This window comes from Ciona intestinalis, unplaced genomic scaffold, assembly GCF_000224145.3.
Source record: "Ciona intestinalis unplaced genomic scaffold, KH HT000133.1, whole genome shotgun sequence".
Classification (NCBI taxonomy): Eukaryota; Metazoa; Chordata; class Ascidiacea; order Phlebobranchia; family Cionidae; genus Ciona; species Ciona intestinalis.
In genome coordinates, this window is record NW_004190455.1 from 10,512 (window position 1) to 26,812 (window position 16,301).

Consider the following 16,301-nt stretch of genomic DNA (forward strand, 5'->3'; position numbering starts at 1 on the left):
AGCTGTAACAACAGAACTACCAGCTGAAACAACAGAAGCACCAGCTGAAACAACAGAAGCACCAACTGAAACAACAGAAGTACCAGCAAAAACAACAGAAGTTCCAACTGAAACTACAGAAGTACCAACTGAAACTACGGAAGTACCAGCTGAAACAACAGAAGTACCAACTGAAACAACAGAAGTACCAGCTGAAACAACAGAAGCACCAACTGAAACAACAGAAGCACCTATTGAAACAACTTTCACATTTGCAACTACAAAACTACCAGGTACACATTGTAAATTTTATCTTTCTCTTTTTATATTTTTAAATTTATCTTATTTTGTTAGATTTTGGTGGAATATGTTTTTCCAATCCTTGTCACAACGGTGGGAGTTGTGTTGAACATGGTTTAGATGATTTCTATTGTATTTGTCCTCATGGATTGCATGGAGAATTTTGTGATGAAGGTTCAAGTTTTTTAAAATTCAAAATTATCATAAATTTATCTTCTCTTTTTTGGATAGTATCATATTTATGCACAAGAATAAAAACAAGCATATAACATGAAAGTATCTTTTAAAAGATTCTATAGATACATGAACACAACAAGTTGATAAAATATGATGGCATCCCTTAACAGAAATCCAATTAACATTAGTTTGCTAGATTATTACTCTTGTTTAAGTTAAATTGCTCGTTTTGTTATCAGGAAGTAACCGATTACCTAATGATACCACCATCACTGCTGTCATTGTGGGCGTATATGACCTTGTGCAAGACACTTAACAGTGATTGCTCCAACCCAGTGATCACTAATGGGTTGTCCAAATTGTCACCATAATAACAATCACCCAACATGATGTGTATGAAATAGAACACACATGTGATAAATTTTAATAATGTAATAATAAATTGAAATCCACTTATTGTAATTGGAAGCGATTATTGAGATAATAACTCAAACCTAATATGTGTGTTAGATTTTGTCTAAAGTGTGTATAAGTGAAAATTTACTTTTTCTAATTGGAAGCAATTAATATTTTTAACAACTTTTTCAGATGATGATGAATGTTTCTATGGATCTGATAGTTGCGATCATTCGTGTGGAAACACATTCGGTTCATATGAATGTTCATGTTTCTCTGGTTATGCACTGAGCTCAGATAGAAGAACTTGTTTAGGTAAGTCTGTTTGATTGGAAAGTTTTGCTAGCATGTGCTTTGTCCAGATTTTTGATATAGTGGATTTTTTTCAATCCCAATACAAACATTTTTTCCAAGTCTAGAAAAACAAATTGTTAAGATAAATCTTGGTCCAGCACCATGGCTCAGTGGTTAGGTGCTTACATCCAGACCAGTGGTCACCAATGAGTTGCAGCACCCTGGGTGTTAGGATAATGTTCCAACTCTATCCTAAATGTTAAGTCCTATGACATGACATGCTGTAGGGCCTCACCCACATAGAATATTAAGCATGACATTGAGGCCAATCTTTACAATCTGTAATTCTAGGTTTATTTTCCTGAGAAAGCTCTTTATTAATTATTTCGTTCCAGATATTGATGAATGCCAATATGAAGAAACGCATCAGTGCCAACACCAATGTAATAACACCATAGGCAGCTATCAATGCTCATGTTATAATGGCTACACGTTGTTACCTGATGGTATTACATGCAAAGGTAAAAACTATAGTTTATAGACGATTTTCTTGTCCTGGGGCCATGGTACCGTGGTTAATATACTTGCTTCTAGCCCAGGGGGTATAAGATCAAAGCTCAAAGCCACAACCATTGTGAGCAATTGCCCAGTGGTCAGCTATACTTTTAAAATATGTAAACCCAACCATTTATCTCCCACAAAAACAGAACACCAGTGCACAATATGTGAACAAATAAGTTACATTCATTTATTGTACAAGACACTTTTTTGCAGACATTGATTATTGCCAATCAAGACCTTGTCAAAATAATGCACCCTGTTTGTCGCTTAAGGGAAGATACTTATGTATTTGTCCAAGAGGTTACACAGGCTACCAGTGTGAAGTGGGTGAGTGGAATTGTTGGTATCTTGTTTTTGAACAATAGATGTTTTTTTTTGAACCTATGATGCTAATTGATGCCATGGCATTGTGGATATTACTTTAACTAGTGGTCACTGATTGGTTGTTCATATTATAAAACACACAAATAACAAAACACAATGTTACGTGGTAATTGGTAAGCAGGCACGAGGTGTATGAAACAGAACACCCGTGTTATAACAAAAGTCGTTGCTCTGTCATGCAAGGATAGATAAGTGTTATAACTTCTGAATTTTCTCTGAATAAAAAGATGATTGATGTTCATTTATACATAATAGATAGGATAGAGGATATATCAGTTACATTCATTCATTCAATTTTGCAGACCTGAGCACACCGTGTAGTAGAGGTTGGCGAAAGTTTGAAGGTTTCTGTTACCAGTACCAAAGAAATGTTCGACTTAAATGGAGGAGAGCTCAATGGTATTGTAAGAAGAAACACAACGCAACGCTGCCAAGTATTCATTCAAGAAGAGAGAACTTTTTTGTCCGAAGTAAGTTGATAAAAATACATTAGTAGTTGCAGTGTTTGTATGAGCAACAAAATTATTAGCAGATTTCTATTCTAGTAGATTCTATCGCACTACCATTGCGACTGTGTTCTATTTTACGTGGGTGAGGTCCTACAGCGTGGCATGCCATGGCACCCTAGATTTAGAACAAAGTTGTCCCATTATCATTATATATCGTGGTTAAATACAATATCCTACTACAAATATAATATATAACAACTCTAAAATTGTTACCTATTTATTTATTGTTTCCAAAACATTGATCTTAAATATATACTATTTTTAAAATCTATATCTTTTTGTTTGCTACTGCAATTTTTTATATATTTTCTTGCTAAATGTGACTTAAATATTCAAAGGCCTTTCGTCCAAATACTTGTGGATTGGATTGAATGATATTCGAAAGGAAAGCAGGTTTAGGTGGCCGGATCAAACACCCGTGGTATGTTTGTTATGTTTGTGTATCTCGCATCGTAACTAAAGGATAAAGGCTTGACGGTGCAATGGTCAAAGGCATACTGAGACATGTTCTTGAGCAAGAAATGTAACAGTAATTGTTTAAACCAAGTGTTGACTTATGAGTTGCAAAAACATAGAAAAACAATGCCTTGCAAAGTTGCTCATCGTAACTTATAAGCAGGCACAAAGTGTATGAAACAGAACACCGTTGTTATAACAACTGTCGTTGCCCCGCCATGCGAGGATAAATAAGTTACATACGTTGTAACTCGTAAGTGGGCATGAGTTGTATGAAACAGAACACCTGTGTTATAACAACTTTCGTTGCCAGCCATGCGAGGAAAAATAAGTTACATACGTGGTAACTTGTAAGCGGGCACGATGTGTATGAAACAGAACACCTGTGTTATAACAACTTTCGTTGCCAGCCATGCGAGGATAAATAAGTTACATACGTGGTAACTTTCAAAATTACCCTTTCGTTGCCATTCAAAATTACCTAATAATCCACAACCAAGTTTCAAATGTTCAGGATTTCTTACGATGGCAACGAAACCAACCTCAGTCATACCTTGCGCGGAACGAGGATTGTGTGGTGATGTTACGTCGCAAAGGGGTTTGGAACGACGTGTCTTGTAGATACCGGTTACCATTTGCTTGCAAAAAAGCACCAGGTTCGTTTTTTACTGGAAGATTTAAATAATGAGTTTTTTTAGGTTAAGTAACCTCACTTTCACTGATATTTTCCACAGGTAACTTTGGCATGTTGTACGACTGTCGTTTTTCAGCCAATTCCCTTTTATTTTTTGTTGGTTTGACTTTCTTTATATTAAACTGTATTAAAATAAAATATGTACGCTAACATTTAATTAAGAATTATATTTAAAGTTGGCTGCAGGGATATCCCCCAAGTTGATAACGCAACCCCTGTGACAACTCGCATTAACTTTGGGGTTGGGGAAATATTACAATACACTTGTAATGCTGGCTTCACATCAAGCGGTCCAACAGACGTAGTTTGTACCAAGAGGGGAGTGTTTTCAAGACCTGGGCTTTCTTGTGTGGGTAAGTTAAATGGAGGTGTGTCATTAAATTTGTGGTAGATATATAAATATTAGAATATAACCACTGTGTGTTTATAATACAGTGTGTTAGCATGTGGGGCTGATGGGCATATGATGTAAGTTATCCACTTTTGAGTTATGAATGTGTGGACATTTGAAGCTGGAAGTAAAAAAAGTCTACATTTTGTTGTATTTGTCACACATTTTTGTCATAAATCAGTCATAAAGTTTTGGGTCAAACTTATAAAAAAAACAGTGTATAATACACATACCGTGGGATAAATACATACAGAGTAAACATTTAATGCTAAGCGTAAATTAAGTAACAAAAAAAACGTTAAAAAAATCTTTTTACTCAAAGGACATGCATAACTATAAATAAAACCGTCGTACACAGTTTAGTACTGACAATTATCTTCTTCTTTCCACAGGAGCGTGCATGCCACCTCCAGTTATTCCGAATGCTGAAATACCAAATGCAGAGGAAGCTTATTTGCTCGGTGATGTAGCAAAGTACGCTTGCAACCCCGGGTTCAGAGGTTCTGGTCACTCATATATTAAATGTAGATCAGATTTAACTTGGTCACCAACCAACTTCAGATGTAACAGTGAGTTCATGAATAGATGATTTTAACTTGTTTATCTTGATGTAATGGGGCAATAACTGCGTTTCATTTCAACACAAGTGTTTCGTTTCATGCACCCTCTTATAAATTACCCCATTTGAAACCTATTTATCCTTACATGGCAAAAACCAACAGTCGTTATAACATTTCGTACACTTCTCGCCAGCTTACGAGTTACCATGCATGTATGTTTGTGGGTGGTTGAGATCCGTGCTCTTTTTTATAATATAAATAATAACTATTAAACTTCAATTCTGCTGTCTGGTTGAGCTTTGGACCCAGCGCATATTCCGAATACTATTTATTTAGCTGTTGAATCCCATACCTTCGTTTTTTTCAATATGTTGATCTTTATCATTACGTTCAAAAATGTAAAAAGCTATGTTGTGTTTCATACCAAATTTTTCTCCACACCAGGTGAATGTTCAATCCCTCCTGTTATCCCGAACGCGCGACCTGTAACTTACAAAAGGAAAACTTCATATAAGTTTGGGAATGTTGTCAAATACTCGTGTAACAGAGGGTACAGGTCAAGTTCAACTAAGAATAAAGTTACTTGCCTAAGGGATGGAACTTGGGGGACACCAACGTTTGTGTGTCATGGTAAGGGATAACACGACATGTACTGTTAAGCTTTAACATAAACTCCAAGCCTGGATTTTTACACCATTATAAAAGTTTGACAAATATTTTAAGTTGAGAGGTGCAATCCAGATTTCAATAAAGTTTATTCTGAGTTGTTTTAAAAACTTAGCAAGGTCACCTTAACAAATGAATGTAATGTTACTTGCTTTAAATTAGCAATTGCTGTTAAGTATTTTGCACAAAAACGCATACGCTCAGCAGCAGCGAGCCTTGAACCCATTACCTCTGGCTTATAAACAGGCGAGCTAAACACTTTGCACCGGCACCGGACAAACATACAAGTTCTTCAACAATATTTCTCCTTGCAGATGGTTGTGGAGTCGTACCAAGAGTTGCCAATGCTCGTCCCAGGCCACAAGGTTCCAAGATTGTGTTGTATGTTTGTGACAGTGGTTATTATCCAACAGGGTGGGCGTTCATATCATGTCGAAACGGACAGTGGGGCAGCCCTAAACTACAGTGCTTGTGTAAGTGTATTGGTGTGTTTAAACCACATAGTAGGATGGGGGGAGATGGGACACCTCTTCATTCCATTTTCTCAACCCGTTTTGTAATAAACAAAGAAAATACAAAGAATTTTAAAACCATATTTTTACAAATTCCATATATCGTTGTTATTTGTTTAAAACATGATCAGGATAATTGGATATTACGTCCTAAATTATTTTACTAACTTCATTATTTATTTGCTAAAGTTTTGCAATATTTACAAAAAGGTTACGAAGCTAATTGTTTCAACCATGTATTGAGCAAATTTGTATGTATGTAACTTACTTTATCCTCGCGTGGCCGGAAAACGACAGTCGTTATAACACGGGTGTTCATACACCTCAGGCCAGCTTACGAGTTACCATGTATGTTACTTTCTACTTTGTGGGTGATTTTGCTCTAACTTGGTTTATAATCGCCAAAATTTGGCATCATTTAAAGTTTTAAACAGTACTTAACTTTTCATACTGTTGCCCACTTCATCAACCATTTACTAGATAACCTTACAGACACTCTAAATATATACTGGAGCTAATAGTGATTCTTCACTCGTCTAAAACCGAACTAATATTTATATAAATAATATGTTTGAGCTGAATAATTTTTATCCTATATACCTAAAATTTAACATATTTTATTTTACAGAAATAAAATTTGCACGCAGAAGTTTAAAGTTGTTTTATTGAAACTAACACTGAAGAAAAATAGAGAACGGCATGAAACAGGAAAATTCAACAAAATCTAATAATTTTTCAGCTTCCTTCTTTTACGTAGTGGCATCATATCATTAACTGAGTGTTGTGCTTTACCAGGAGGTGTATCTTTATTAAGAAAATGTAAATCCAACACATCATCTGTTGGATGATCAGATTGAATTTCTGATGTCTGTTCAAGTTCCAACTGTTAAAATTAGTTCAATATTTTATTCAATATTATATTATTAGAAAATGCATTTACATAGTATTAATTCATTTATATATAAGATTTTAGAAGAATATTAGTTCCATATTTAAGAAGAATATTCAACATTATATTAGAAAATGTATTTACCTATTTATTTAATCTATTTATGTTATTATTATATATTACTGTGAGTGCAATTTATGAATAGAAATTCAGACCATTTTTACGACCTAAAAGTTTGAATACCTAGGCAGTAATGTTCTGTGTTTAGAAGTTGCTACAAAAATACAAACAATCAGTATGTACACATATAATGAAACTACTTTTGTTATTTTATTTCAAACTATCATATTTTGGCACTTACTTTCACAGGACCAACATTTTCATTTGACTTGCTCTCTGCTGCCTCTTTATCTGGTGTGGAAGTTTTGTAATATAACATAGAGATATAATAAAATATTACTGCATACCATGTGTTGGTGATGAGGTAACACAGAATGACTGAACACAGGGACAGAATGATTGAGAAGTGCTTGCTGTTGGGTCAGGGCTTGATATACTACTGTAGTTCATTATAAAGATCGTTTAGTTTATTTTACAATAACTGAAGTTTTTTCAAGTAGGCTATAGTACAGTAAAATTAGTTCATTATAAAAGTCATTTAGTTTAGTTACGTCAATATAGTGATCAGTCAGTTTGGTTCTGTTAATATAAAGACCATTTAGGTTACTTTACAATAACTAAAGTTTTTTAAGTATAGAAGAATTTAACTGTATAGCATTTCATCATTAAGTTAAACACTCCGGACGTTTTAAGATTCATTTATTTAAGATTCATTAGATCCTGTTTAAATTAAACAAATAACCAAAAGTTGATGTTTTCTTTAAATTATATCACTGTTACCTGTTTAGTTGGGTAGGAGAGGTTTGAAAGAAAGTGTCAATCGATTTACACTTGATGGAACTTCCTACCAAATACATTATTTATATTACTGTAGGTAATTTATCCTTGCGTGTCACTTCACAGTTGGTAAAGAGTAAGCTTTCGTACTAACTACTGTGCCATATAAAAAGAAAAAAACGAATATGAAGCAATCATACGCCATAACAAAAACAACTTTAGTAAACCAATTTCATTTATAAATGCTTAGATAAGACCCCATAATAACAATAACACAGAATTTTTACCATTTCCTTTTTTCTTTGCAGATCTTGTTTTGATGGTGGATCTTAATATCTTTTTACAAACAGGGGACGGAGAAGGTTGGTTCTGTGTGGTGAAAGTTAGATTGAAATATTAAGGTACGATGTTTGAATATTGTTTCTGCAGTGAGTTAGTGTTATAATGAATTGGTGTCAATTTATTCTACTTAACAAATGAATTTGTTTATAAGTTTATTATAAACTATCTCACTCTCACAGAAGGATATAACATTATTGGCTTGCATGATTTTTTTAATGGTGTGGAGCATGGGTGCATTTCTTTAAAGGAAGTAAATGGTATCATAACCTATTCCAGGATATCTGCCTACCCATGTAAGCCATCTATGATTATTCACTCTTCATTTTATACAAGTAATTTTAGCTGTAACTTACTAAAGGGCATACACACCCATGTTGGACGCCTGTAATCGGAACATCATAAGTTTCATAACAAGTCAACTCACGAGTTGTTGACAAATAATATTCGCAAACTTTTCATCGTTCTCAATTTGTTCTTGTCGAGTTTTTTCCAACTGTCTTTTCTCTTCCTCCATCATCTGGTTGATGAGTTCCATTGATTTTGCTTCTTCTTCTTCTGCTTGCGACAATCTTTCTCTCTCATACTTAAGCCTCATCTCTTCATATTCCTCATGGATTATTCCTTGTTTTGCAACTTGGATGCTAAGTGGCCGATGATCTTTAAAGGGGAGTTTCATAGTCAAGCAAAATTGTAAAGTGTTTAAATTTTCAAATTATATTCTTCAAGGTAAAGTCTCAAAAAAAATGTTTATATTAAAAGGAATTATGTACTACACCAGAATTCGAACGTTGAACCATATTTTTCCCTAAAATTAATGGTATTTGAAAGAAAAATCACATTACCAATCTCTGAAGAGAAGTTTTATGGTGAAGCAAAATTGTGAAGCGTTTTATATTTATACATAAAGGCCTATCATATATATATCTATATATACATTGGGAAAATACCTTACAAGTTTTGCTTGAATATAATTGTTTAAACGTTACAATTTGAACAGCATAAGAGTGTTGTGGATTGCAGACATAATGAATTCACCCCTACTAATGTTAACAGCATTTAACATTATACACTAACATTTGTCATCATCTTTCTCAACATGCTTTACACCTAAATACACCAAAAATCTCACATTCCAAATGAGTATCTTCCCCATTCAGTCTTTTCTTAACCAGATCAGGATATTGTTGTTGAATGGCTGACCACTTGTCAACGTTAACCAACAAATCAACCGTTGGGTTCCTGCGAGCCCAAGTACTCAGTCTGCAGAGTAAGTGTGAATTTAATGAAAAAAATATTAATTGTGATTTTAAAGGACTGGTAAAAATGCTGGAAAAACTGTTTAAGACTGTTCAATATGCCTGGTAGCAATAGAATGTATAAATCTTCTTTATGAATAACAGAAAATGTTGTGTCTTAAATCTTTGGTGCTAGTGAAGAAACTCTCCCCACCTTATTTGCTAACCACTAACCCTTAACTACTAACTTCTATTACCACTAACCACCAAACACTTTCCACCAGCCTATTCTGCTATGTACCGGAAGATTCTTCACAAGTGCCAAATCTTTAGGGAGGGTATAAACGTTACAAGACAAACATGTCAAGTTTGCAATGATCAAATTTTTGTTAGCAAGCAAAAACTTCTTAAACCACCAGAAAGTATATTTTTATATTATATGCAAGCATGGCCTACTCAAATGTATTGAGTAGGCCATGATGCAAGTTATAAACAGTACTTCCTGAGTTTTATTGGTAGAATTGTAAGTATTCTAATAGAATCTCACAATAATGCAATACAATTTAAGAATATTCCACACAATTGACAAACCTTTTCTTGCACAACGGGCAACGAAAATCCGCTTTCAAAAAGTAATCTTCATAACAAGATTTACACAACTCGTGCTTGCATACCAACGTTATTGGTTGGATGTAAATATCCAAGCAAATTGGACACGATATATCCTCTCCAGTTAACGTTGCCATTAGACGTTGCATTCATATCAATATATTCTTTATTTTGATTTTAATCTTTTCCAAAGTTTCTCTTTTCTACGTAAGTTAAAAAGTCCCCAACGTGAGAAAGTTATTTGGCGCGTAAAGTCGCGCATGACTGGTTTCATTTAATGGGCACGATTAAATCACTTTAAACTAGAATTTTCCACTTTTATTGAACTCCTATATAAAACTTAAACAGGATTAAAAGAAAATGTATATTTATGTCAAAGCAGCAATTTTAGTCATAACTGGCTGGTTTATGGCAGCAAAATGTAAACTGTCGCCACCTAACCGATTAAGCCATCAACGATTAATGTCTAATCTCCTTTGGCGCGAATCTGAGTAAATATTAGGTCCCCTGGTGCGCCTTGATGCAGAACTTATGGAGTACGCGCGGGCTGTACTGAATTTGTTATAATCTATAGACCATGTTATCATGGCGGCCACGTAGAAATATAGTAAAACGCATCGCATGCAAGGGGCCAGTTTCTAAAATACAGACTGGTACACTAAAATTAACCCCTAACCTATTTACATGATGATTAGCGAGCGGACACAAGGTGTATGGAACAGAACACCCGTGTTATAACGACTGTCGTTGCCCCGCCATGTAAGGATAAATAAGTTAAATACGTGGTAACTTGTAAGCGGGCACGAGGTGTATGAAACAAAACACCCGTGTTATAACGACTGTCGTTGCCGCGCCATGCGAGGATCAATAAGTTACATACATGGTAACTCGTAAGTGGGCATGAGGTGTATGGAACAGAACACCCGTGTTATAACGTCGTTGTTTTCCGGCCACACGAGGATAAATAAATCACACGGAAATGGATGCGTACCAGTCAGTATTTTCAATGTTGGCTTTCCGTTATAGGACAAGATTATTATAAAGACGAGTAACCGGTTTAAAACCAAGTTACCCCGCCATGTTTACTTGCGTTGCTCACGAATTATGATGACTAACACATTTAAAGCACAATGCTAACCGCGTGGGCATATTTATCAAACGTGCGTGAACTGTATCATTCGCTTATATCGTAAATACGCGGTATTTTATTATGTTTAAATAAAGCGACCCTTACCGATGAATATATAGTAGGGTGGGAGAAGATGGGACACCTTTCATACTATTTTCTCGTTTAGTTTGGTAGTAAACAAAGAACATTTAAAGAATTTTGAAATCGTATCCTCGCGACTCTCATAGACCGTTGGTAATTTTTAAAAACACGATCAAGATATTTGGGTATTATGTGCCAAAGGTGTCCTGTCTCTCCACCCTACCATACATTATGTTTGGCTTGGGATTGGGGCAACCCATTAGTGCTACCTAAACCGGGCTATAGGTGAATTACCGTTAAAACTTTGCGTAAGGACACATACGCAATGTATTAAAACCACACACATACAATAACGCTACTCGAGCAAAAATGTCAAATGAAACGTCGCTGCTAATCCAATTTATATTTAGATGTATTTAATTAAACACAAATTAATGTCTAATGATAAAAAGTTTGTGTAAACAAGATAGTATGGTCGGAATTATACACGCGAATTCTTGCTTGCATGATATAGTATTGTGGGGAAAGATGGGACACCCTTTCATTCTATTTTCTCATCCAATTTGGCAATAAACAAAAAACACTCAAGGAAATATAAAACTGTATCCTCGCAACTCTTATAGACCGTTGTTAATGGTTTGAATTGAATCACGACCAGGTTATTTGTATACTATGTGCTTAAGGTGTCCCATCTTCTCTCACCCTACTATATTGTGTTTTAATTTAAATCTATAATTACAACTTAATGTAAACGAATTCAGTTCGCTTGGAAATAAATTAAAAGACCACAATTGACTTGTGTTGTATCATAACACAACACAAGCATCACGTATACGGCGCTTGATACTTTTCTCCGGCATTTGCTTTGCGTCAGGGGATTAGCGGTTTGCTGCGCTTGAGTAGCCGTCCGTTGATATGTTCCATTGCCGAAAACAGTGCCTGAAGTCAGCTCTAATTTTAGACATTACTCTCTCGCCCGTTGTGGCACAGCCATGAGAAACGCGCACTATATAAGAGCGAGTGGAAACGGGCGATAATGTCGTTGGTAGCAGACCGGTCTTGTCAGCTGGCAATACTGTGCGTTAAGTATGTGGTTATGCTCGAAGTAGGTATGAATATGCTTTCTTAATATATTAAACGGTTTAACGGGACGACTTTTTAAAAAGTAAATTTTTCTAATGTGAAAAGCTAGATATTTTTATGTATATAGTAGGTAGCGGTGTACAATTGCTTATTCTATTAATGATTGTCGATATATCGTATGTGTTAAGTCACCATGTTTGTATTCTATTTATAGATCTGGGTAGCAAGCATACTTTGTAATCTCACCAATGAAGCTGCATATGATGACTCATGGACAAAGTAGCACCCCAGCACGTGGAAGAGTTTCGCCTTACTATATACCTCAGTCTTATCAATCCACGTATTATAACAATGGGGGAAGCAGGAAAGGTTCGATCCATCATAATGTTGCAAGCGATTCAAACGTCGCAGTCGACCTACGACAGGGAAGGCGCTCACCAGATAACCAGGCAGAGTACAAGCACCGTAATATGAACAACCAGCAAGTCTATAACGACGAGAGAAGTTTATCTCGAATGACAACCGAAGATCTACTGATGGTTGAAGAACATATTCGACCGCTTATTAAGGAAGAACTAAGATATACGATCCAGAGTAAACGGATAGCAAGAGGATTGCCCGAAACAGTGGAACTTGAATACAAAACGCAACAGAATGACGTAAGTACGAATAGAGATCTATGACTGAATGTAGCCTATCCTTGCTTGGCGGGGCAGCGACAGTCGTTATAACACGGCTACACCGGCGTTCTGTTTCATACACATGCCCGCTTACGAGTTACCATGTATGTAGCTTTGTGGGTGATATTGTTGATTCGGTTACAATATCAAAAGTGTGATTAATATGCAAAACCGAAAAGATTGGAGGCATACCTAAAATCATTTTACAATTCACGTTATCGGGTAAAACAAACTCGATAAAAGCAGTAACCGCTACAACCAACATTATAAACTATATTAGTACTAAAACTTAAATTTTATATGTGCTAATTTTCCTACAGGAAATTTCTCCCGAAACTTTGCTAAAACGCGAAAGAAGACGAGAAAGAAATAAAGTCGCCGCCGCAAAATGCCGGTTTAAGAAAAAGATTTTGTCAGAGCAGTTGCAAGAGGTAATATAAGTTAAATCAACATGATTACATAAAGTCTTTATCAGGGTATGTAGTACTGTGGGGCAAGATGGATGCCGTTAGCACATAAAATTCCATATTTTCTGACCGTGTTTTCAACAAATATGACAACGATAACTTTAGAGTTGTTAGGAAACGGTTTTATAATTTTGTAAATGTTTTTTGTTTACTACTAAATGTGAAGATGAAAAAGAATGAAATGTTTGCTACCTTGCCCCAAACTATACATATATTTAATCGTACACAACCGTTATATTTTTAACGGAAATCCGCCTGCTCAGTCACGAATAAAATAACCTTGCTATTAGCCATTACGATTTTAGGCAGAAATAAAATTTTGTTGTTTTTCTAACCGGGGTATAAGTAGTCTGTTGCCGTTATACGTCAGAGGTTTGGTTTAAACGCCTCTTCTCCTAACGCCACAGCCAAAGTTTTGGTTGTGCGGTTCGCCCATAATCGCCGCTCGTAAACAAAGCTAGATCGAACCAGTTGGCTAGCTAACCGTATGACGTATTTATGAATGGAGAATTGCAATCTGTATTTATTTTACAGGAATCTGAACATCTAGAAAACCTGAACGCAAAGCTAAAACGAGAAATCGAAAAGCTGCAAGAAGAAAGACAAAAGTTAATGTACTTGCTAAATGGCCACAAACCAGAGTGTATTGCAGTACCAGAGGAAATAAATCTAGATGCAGAACCCCAGTATATGGATAAACAATCGGATCCGAGGTTTAACACTATTTGCTCATCTGCAGCAAATGCTCCTGACAATGATGTCCAACAGAACGAGCATACTGCCCCAAAAACTATATACCCATACGACGAAACGTACTTAACTCGGCGCTTATAATAGCCACCGTATGCATGTTTTTTACAACTTACAAATAACTTTTCTTTATCCGCACATTTATGTTTGAATATTATGATTCTCTTGCCTCGTTCATTCGAATATGTTCGCGAGCTGTTAGTTAGTTAGTAAGCTGGGGTAAGATGGTCCATGTTTTCTTTTTATCGTTCTATTTAGTAGCAAGCAAGAATATTTATAGAATCACATGAACGTATTCTTACGACTCTAATATAGCGTTATTAATTGTTAAAAAGACGATTAATAAATATTGAATAATATGGGATAGCCCTATCCATCTTACCCCACAATACTATATACGTTTTTTTTTCACGCGGAAGTTAATCACTCTATAGTGCTTTGTTACATTGTTACAGCCATTTACTGTTAATGAGTTATGTCACGTCCCAATTTCCCTTCTTCCTATTGAAGTATTGTTTATGATTGTCCGCCATATTGTTCTGAATACAGTTTTCGTCTACGTATATACTGTGTATATACTTTCGTGTCAACAGTTCGTTTTATTTAATCATTAAAATGAAAAATACAAAAGTACAAACCACAAACATATTTTATTACCGTGTTGTAGTATTTGTTGAATACTTTTATTAAACGCATTTTAGGCGTTTTTATTGTGAACATAAGATTAGCGCGCCCCTCCCTAGCCCAGAAGTTGTGAGTTCGAGGCTCGGCGCTGATACAATCGTGGGCGTATGTGTCCTTGGAAAAGACACGATCAGTAAGCACCTAAGTGGTCTGTGAGGGCTAAAAAGGTTTAATAAAAATAGTACGCATTGCACACGTAGACACACTTAGCTATTTCGAAGTTTGGAATAACAGTTAAATGCGCATTTGCTTACTTCCTAGTTCGAGATCTAACTTTACAAAGAACACAAATCAAATTGCGTGAGCCCAACTTATCGTCTATCTTTGGGACCATGCCCGATCCCCGTAACATTACATACTTTGGTTCAACTTGGCTTTCTCCTTTTTTCCAAGTGGTCACGTGACTTCGATTGCTTGGAAAAGATCTACATCGATTAGCGGCGGGGTGGGGTCCGGAGTGCATTCGTAGTCGGCCATGTTTATTGTCTGTTTGGGTTAAAAAAGTTTTAGTTTAGCTGTTTTAGTAGCATTAGCGGTTATATTTTGACAGATTTGTCAGTTTAGTTTGCAAAAACAGTAGGATTTTTAGGGCTAGGCTACACGCGTAAATGCGTTTTTAATTGTTTCAGTTATTTTGATTAAATGAATGAACATAACTAATGTATCCTCGCATGGCGGGGTAACGACAGTCGTTATAACGCGGGTGTTCTGTTTTATACACCTCATGTTCGCTTACATTTACCACTTTGTGTGTAGATGTTTCTTTGATGTTTTGTTTTTCAAGTCTAACATTTTCTTCTATTTCTGATTCTTTTATAGCCAATACTACGCAGCACAACTAATATCTGTTGAAAGAGAGTTCTAATAAAGCAAGCATGACTGAAGAAATAGCTTCGACTACTTTTGTTCCGTTGCAAACGGCAGACGATGTTGCAAGGAGACGAGAACAAGTCCTTTCTCAATATAAAGTATGTCGGTGTGATTTATTGTTTTTGTGGAAAAAAGTTATAACACGGGTGTTCTGTTTCATACACCTCGCGCCTGCTTATAAGTTATCAGGTATGTAACTTGTTTATACTCGCATGGCCGGGAAACTGCGGGAATCGACAGTCATTATAACATGGGTGTTCTGTTTCATACAGCTCGTGTCAACTTACGAGTTGCCACATATGCAACTTTGGGTAATTTTTATTTTGTTTTACCCAACACTTGACCATATTATATTTTATCCATAGCATGTTTAACTTTCCATATTCCCCCAGGCGTTCAAAGATGCCATGATTGCTAAAAGATTGGAATTAAAGGAAGCATTACGTTTCCAACATTTCCTGAGAGACACCGGTGAATTAGAGAGATGGATGAATGATAGGATGCAAATTGCTGTTGATGAAAGTTGGAAGGATACAACTAACTTGGAGGTGACAAAACTATTATTTGTGGGCCTTTTATGGTCTACATACCAAATAATTTGACGTTGATATATTATAAGTATAATTTTGTTTTATTTTTATTAAAATACTGTCACAAAAATTAGACATTTTAAAATTAGCCTATCGATGGAAATCTAATTGCATTT

The 16,301-nt window shown here is 35.6% G+C and overlaps 4 protein-coding genes and 1 long non-coding RNA gene across 9 annotated transcripts in view; 3 read left to right on the forward strand and 2 right to left on the reverse strand.

The window, feature by feature from the left end:
• Positions 1 to 6,654, forward strand: part of LOC113475169 (zonadhesin-like) — a 10,895-nt gene extending 4,241 nt beyond the window's left edge. For both annotated transcript variants that reach the window (XM_026838956.1, XM_026838957.1), the window contains exons 4-16: positions 3 to 272; positions 334 to 453; positions 1,045 to 1,167; positions 1,542 to 1,667; positions 1,921 to 2,034; positions 2,394 to 2,561; positions 2,939 to 3,021; positions 3,571 to 3,712; positions 3,927 to 4,103; positions 4,534 to 4,710; positions 5,146 to 5,331; positions 5,682 to 5,840; positions 6,508 to 6,654. In XM_026838956.1, coding sequence (XP_026694757.1) covers positions 3 to 272; positions 334 to 453; positions 1,045 to 1,167; positions 1,542 to 1,667; positions 1,921 to 2,034; positions 2,394 to 2,561; positions 2,939 to 3,021; positions 3,571 to 3,712; positions 3,927 to 4,103; positions 4,534 to 4,710; positions 5,146 to 5,331; positions 5,682 to 5,840; positions 6,508 to 6,509 — 1,847 coding nt within the window. In that variant the 3' untranslated portion in view covers positions 6,510 to 6,654. The remainder of the gene's footprint in view (positions 1 to 2; positions 273 to 333; positions 454 to 1,044; positions 1,168 to 1,541; positions 1,668 to 1,920; positions 2,035 to 2,393; positions 2,562 to 2,938; positions 3,022 to 3,570; positions 3,713 to 3,926; positions 4,104 to 4,533; positions 4,711 to 5,145; positions 5,332 to 5,681; positions 5,841 to 6,507) is intronic.
• The window catches only part of LOC100183424 (spectrin alpha chain, non-erythrocytic 1), a 50,931-nt gene that overhangs the window by 10,364 nt on the left and 24,266 nt on the right, over positions 1 to 16,301 (forward strand). The gene's annotated exons all lie outside the window — the stretch shown is intronic.
• On the reverse strand, positions 6,526 to 10,069 carry zf(ring)-23 (zinc finger protein). Its single transcript, NM_001078462.1, is given in 9 exon segments — positions 6,526 to 6,762; positions 7,130 to 7,179; positions 7,236 to 7,327; positions 7,669 to 7,732; positions 7,953 to 8,034; positions 8,432 to 8,664; positions 9,137 to 9,267; positions 9,834 to 9,982; positions 9,984 to 10,069. Coding segments are annotated over 9 exon segments (981 nt in total). The 5' UTR covers positions 10,005 to 10,069; the 3' UTR covers positions 6,526 to 6,603.
• atf3 (transcription factor protein) lies at positions 8,094 to 14,686 on the forward strand. Of its 4 annotated transcripts, none has more exons than XM_026838953.1 (4): positions 8,094 to 8,300; positions 12,359 to 12,803; positions 13,145 to 13,255; positions 13,826 to 14,685. In XM_026838953.1, the coding sequence occupies exons 2-4, from the start codon at positions 12,393 to 12,395 to the stop codon at positions 14,123 to 14,125; spliced, it is 822 nt and encodes a 273-aa protein (XP_026694754.1). In that variant the 5' UTR covers positions 8,094 to 8,300; positions 12,359 to 12,392; the 3' UTR covers positions 14,126 to 14,685.
• On the reverse strand, positions 14,520 to 15,688 carry LOC113475173. Its single transcript, XR_003396915.1, has 2 exons — positions 15,462 to 15,688; positions 14,520 to 15,211 (listed from the first exon to the last, which is right to left on the reverse strand). It is a non-coding gene; the product is annotated as an uncharacterized LOC113475173 (long non-coding RNA).

Bases quoted from the DNA above. Each gene is read 5' to 3' on its own strand.
- atf3 (XM_026838953.1), top strand. From the start codon at position 12,393: ATGAAGCTGCATATGATGACTCATGGACAAAGTAGCACCCCAGCACGT. The intron at 12,804-13,144 runs GTAAGTACGAAT...ATTTTCCTACAG, and splicing joins ACAAAACGCAACAGAATGAC to GAAATTTCTCCCGAAACTTT. The intron at 13,256-13,825 runs GTAATATAAGTT...TTTATTTTACAG, and splicing joins TGTCAGAGCAGTTGCAAGAG to GAATCTGAACATCTAGAAAA.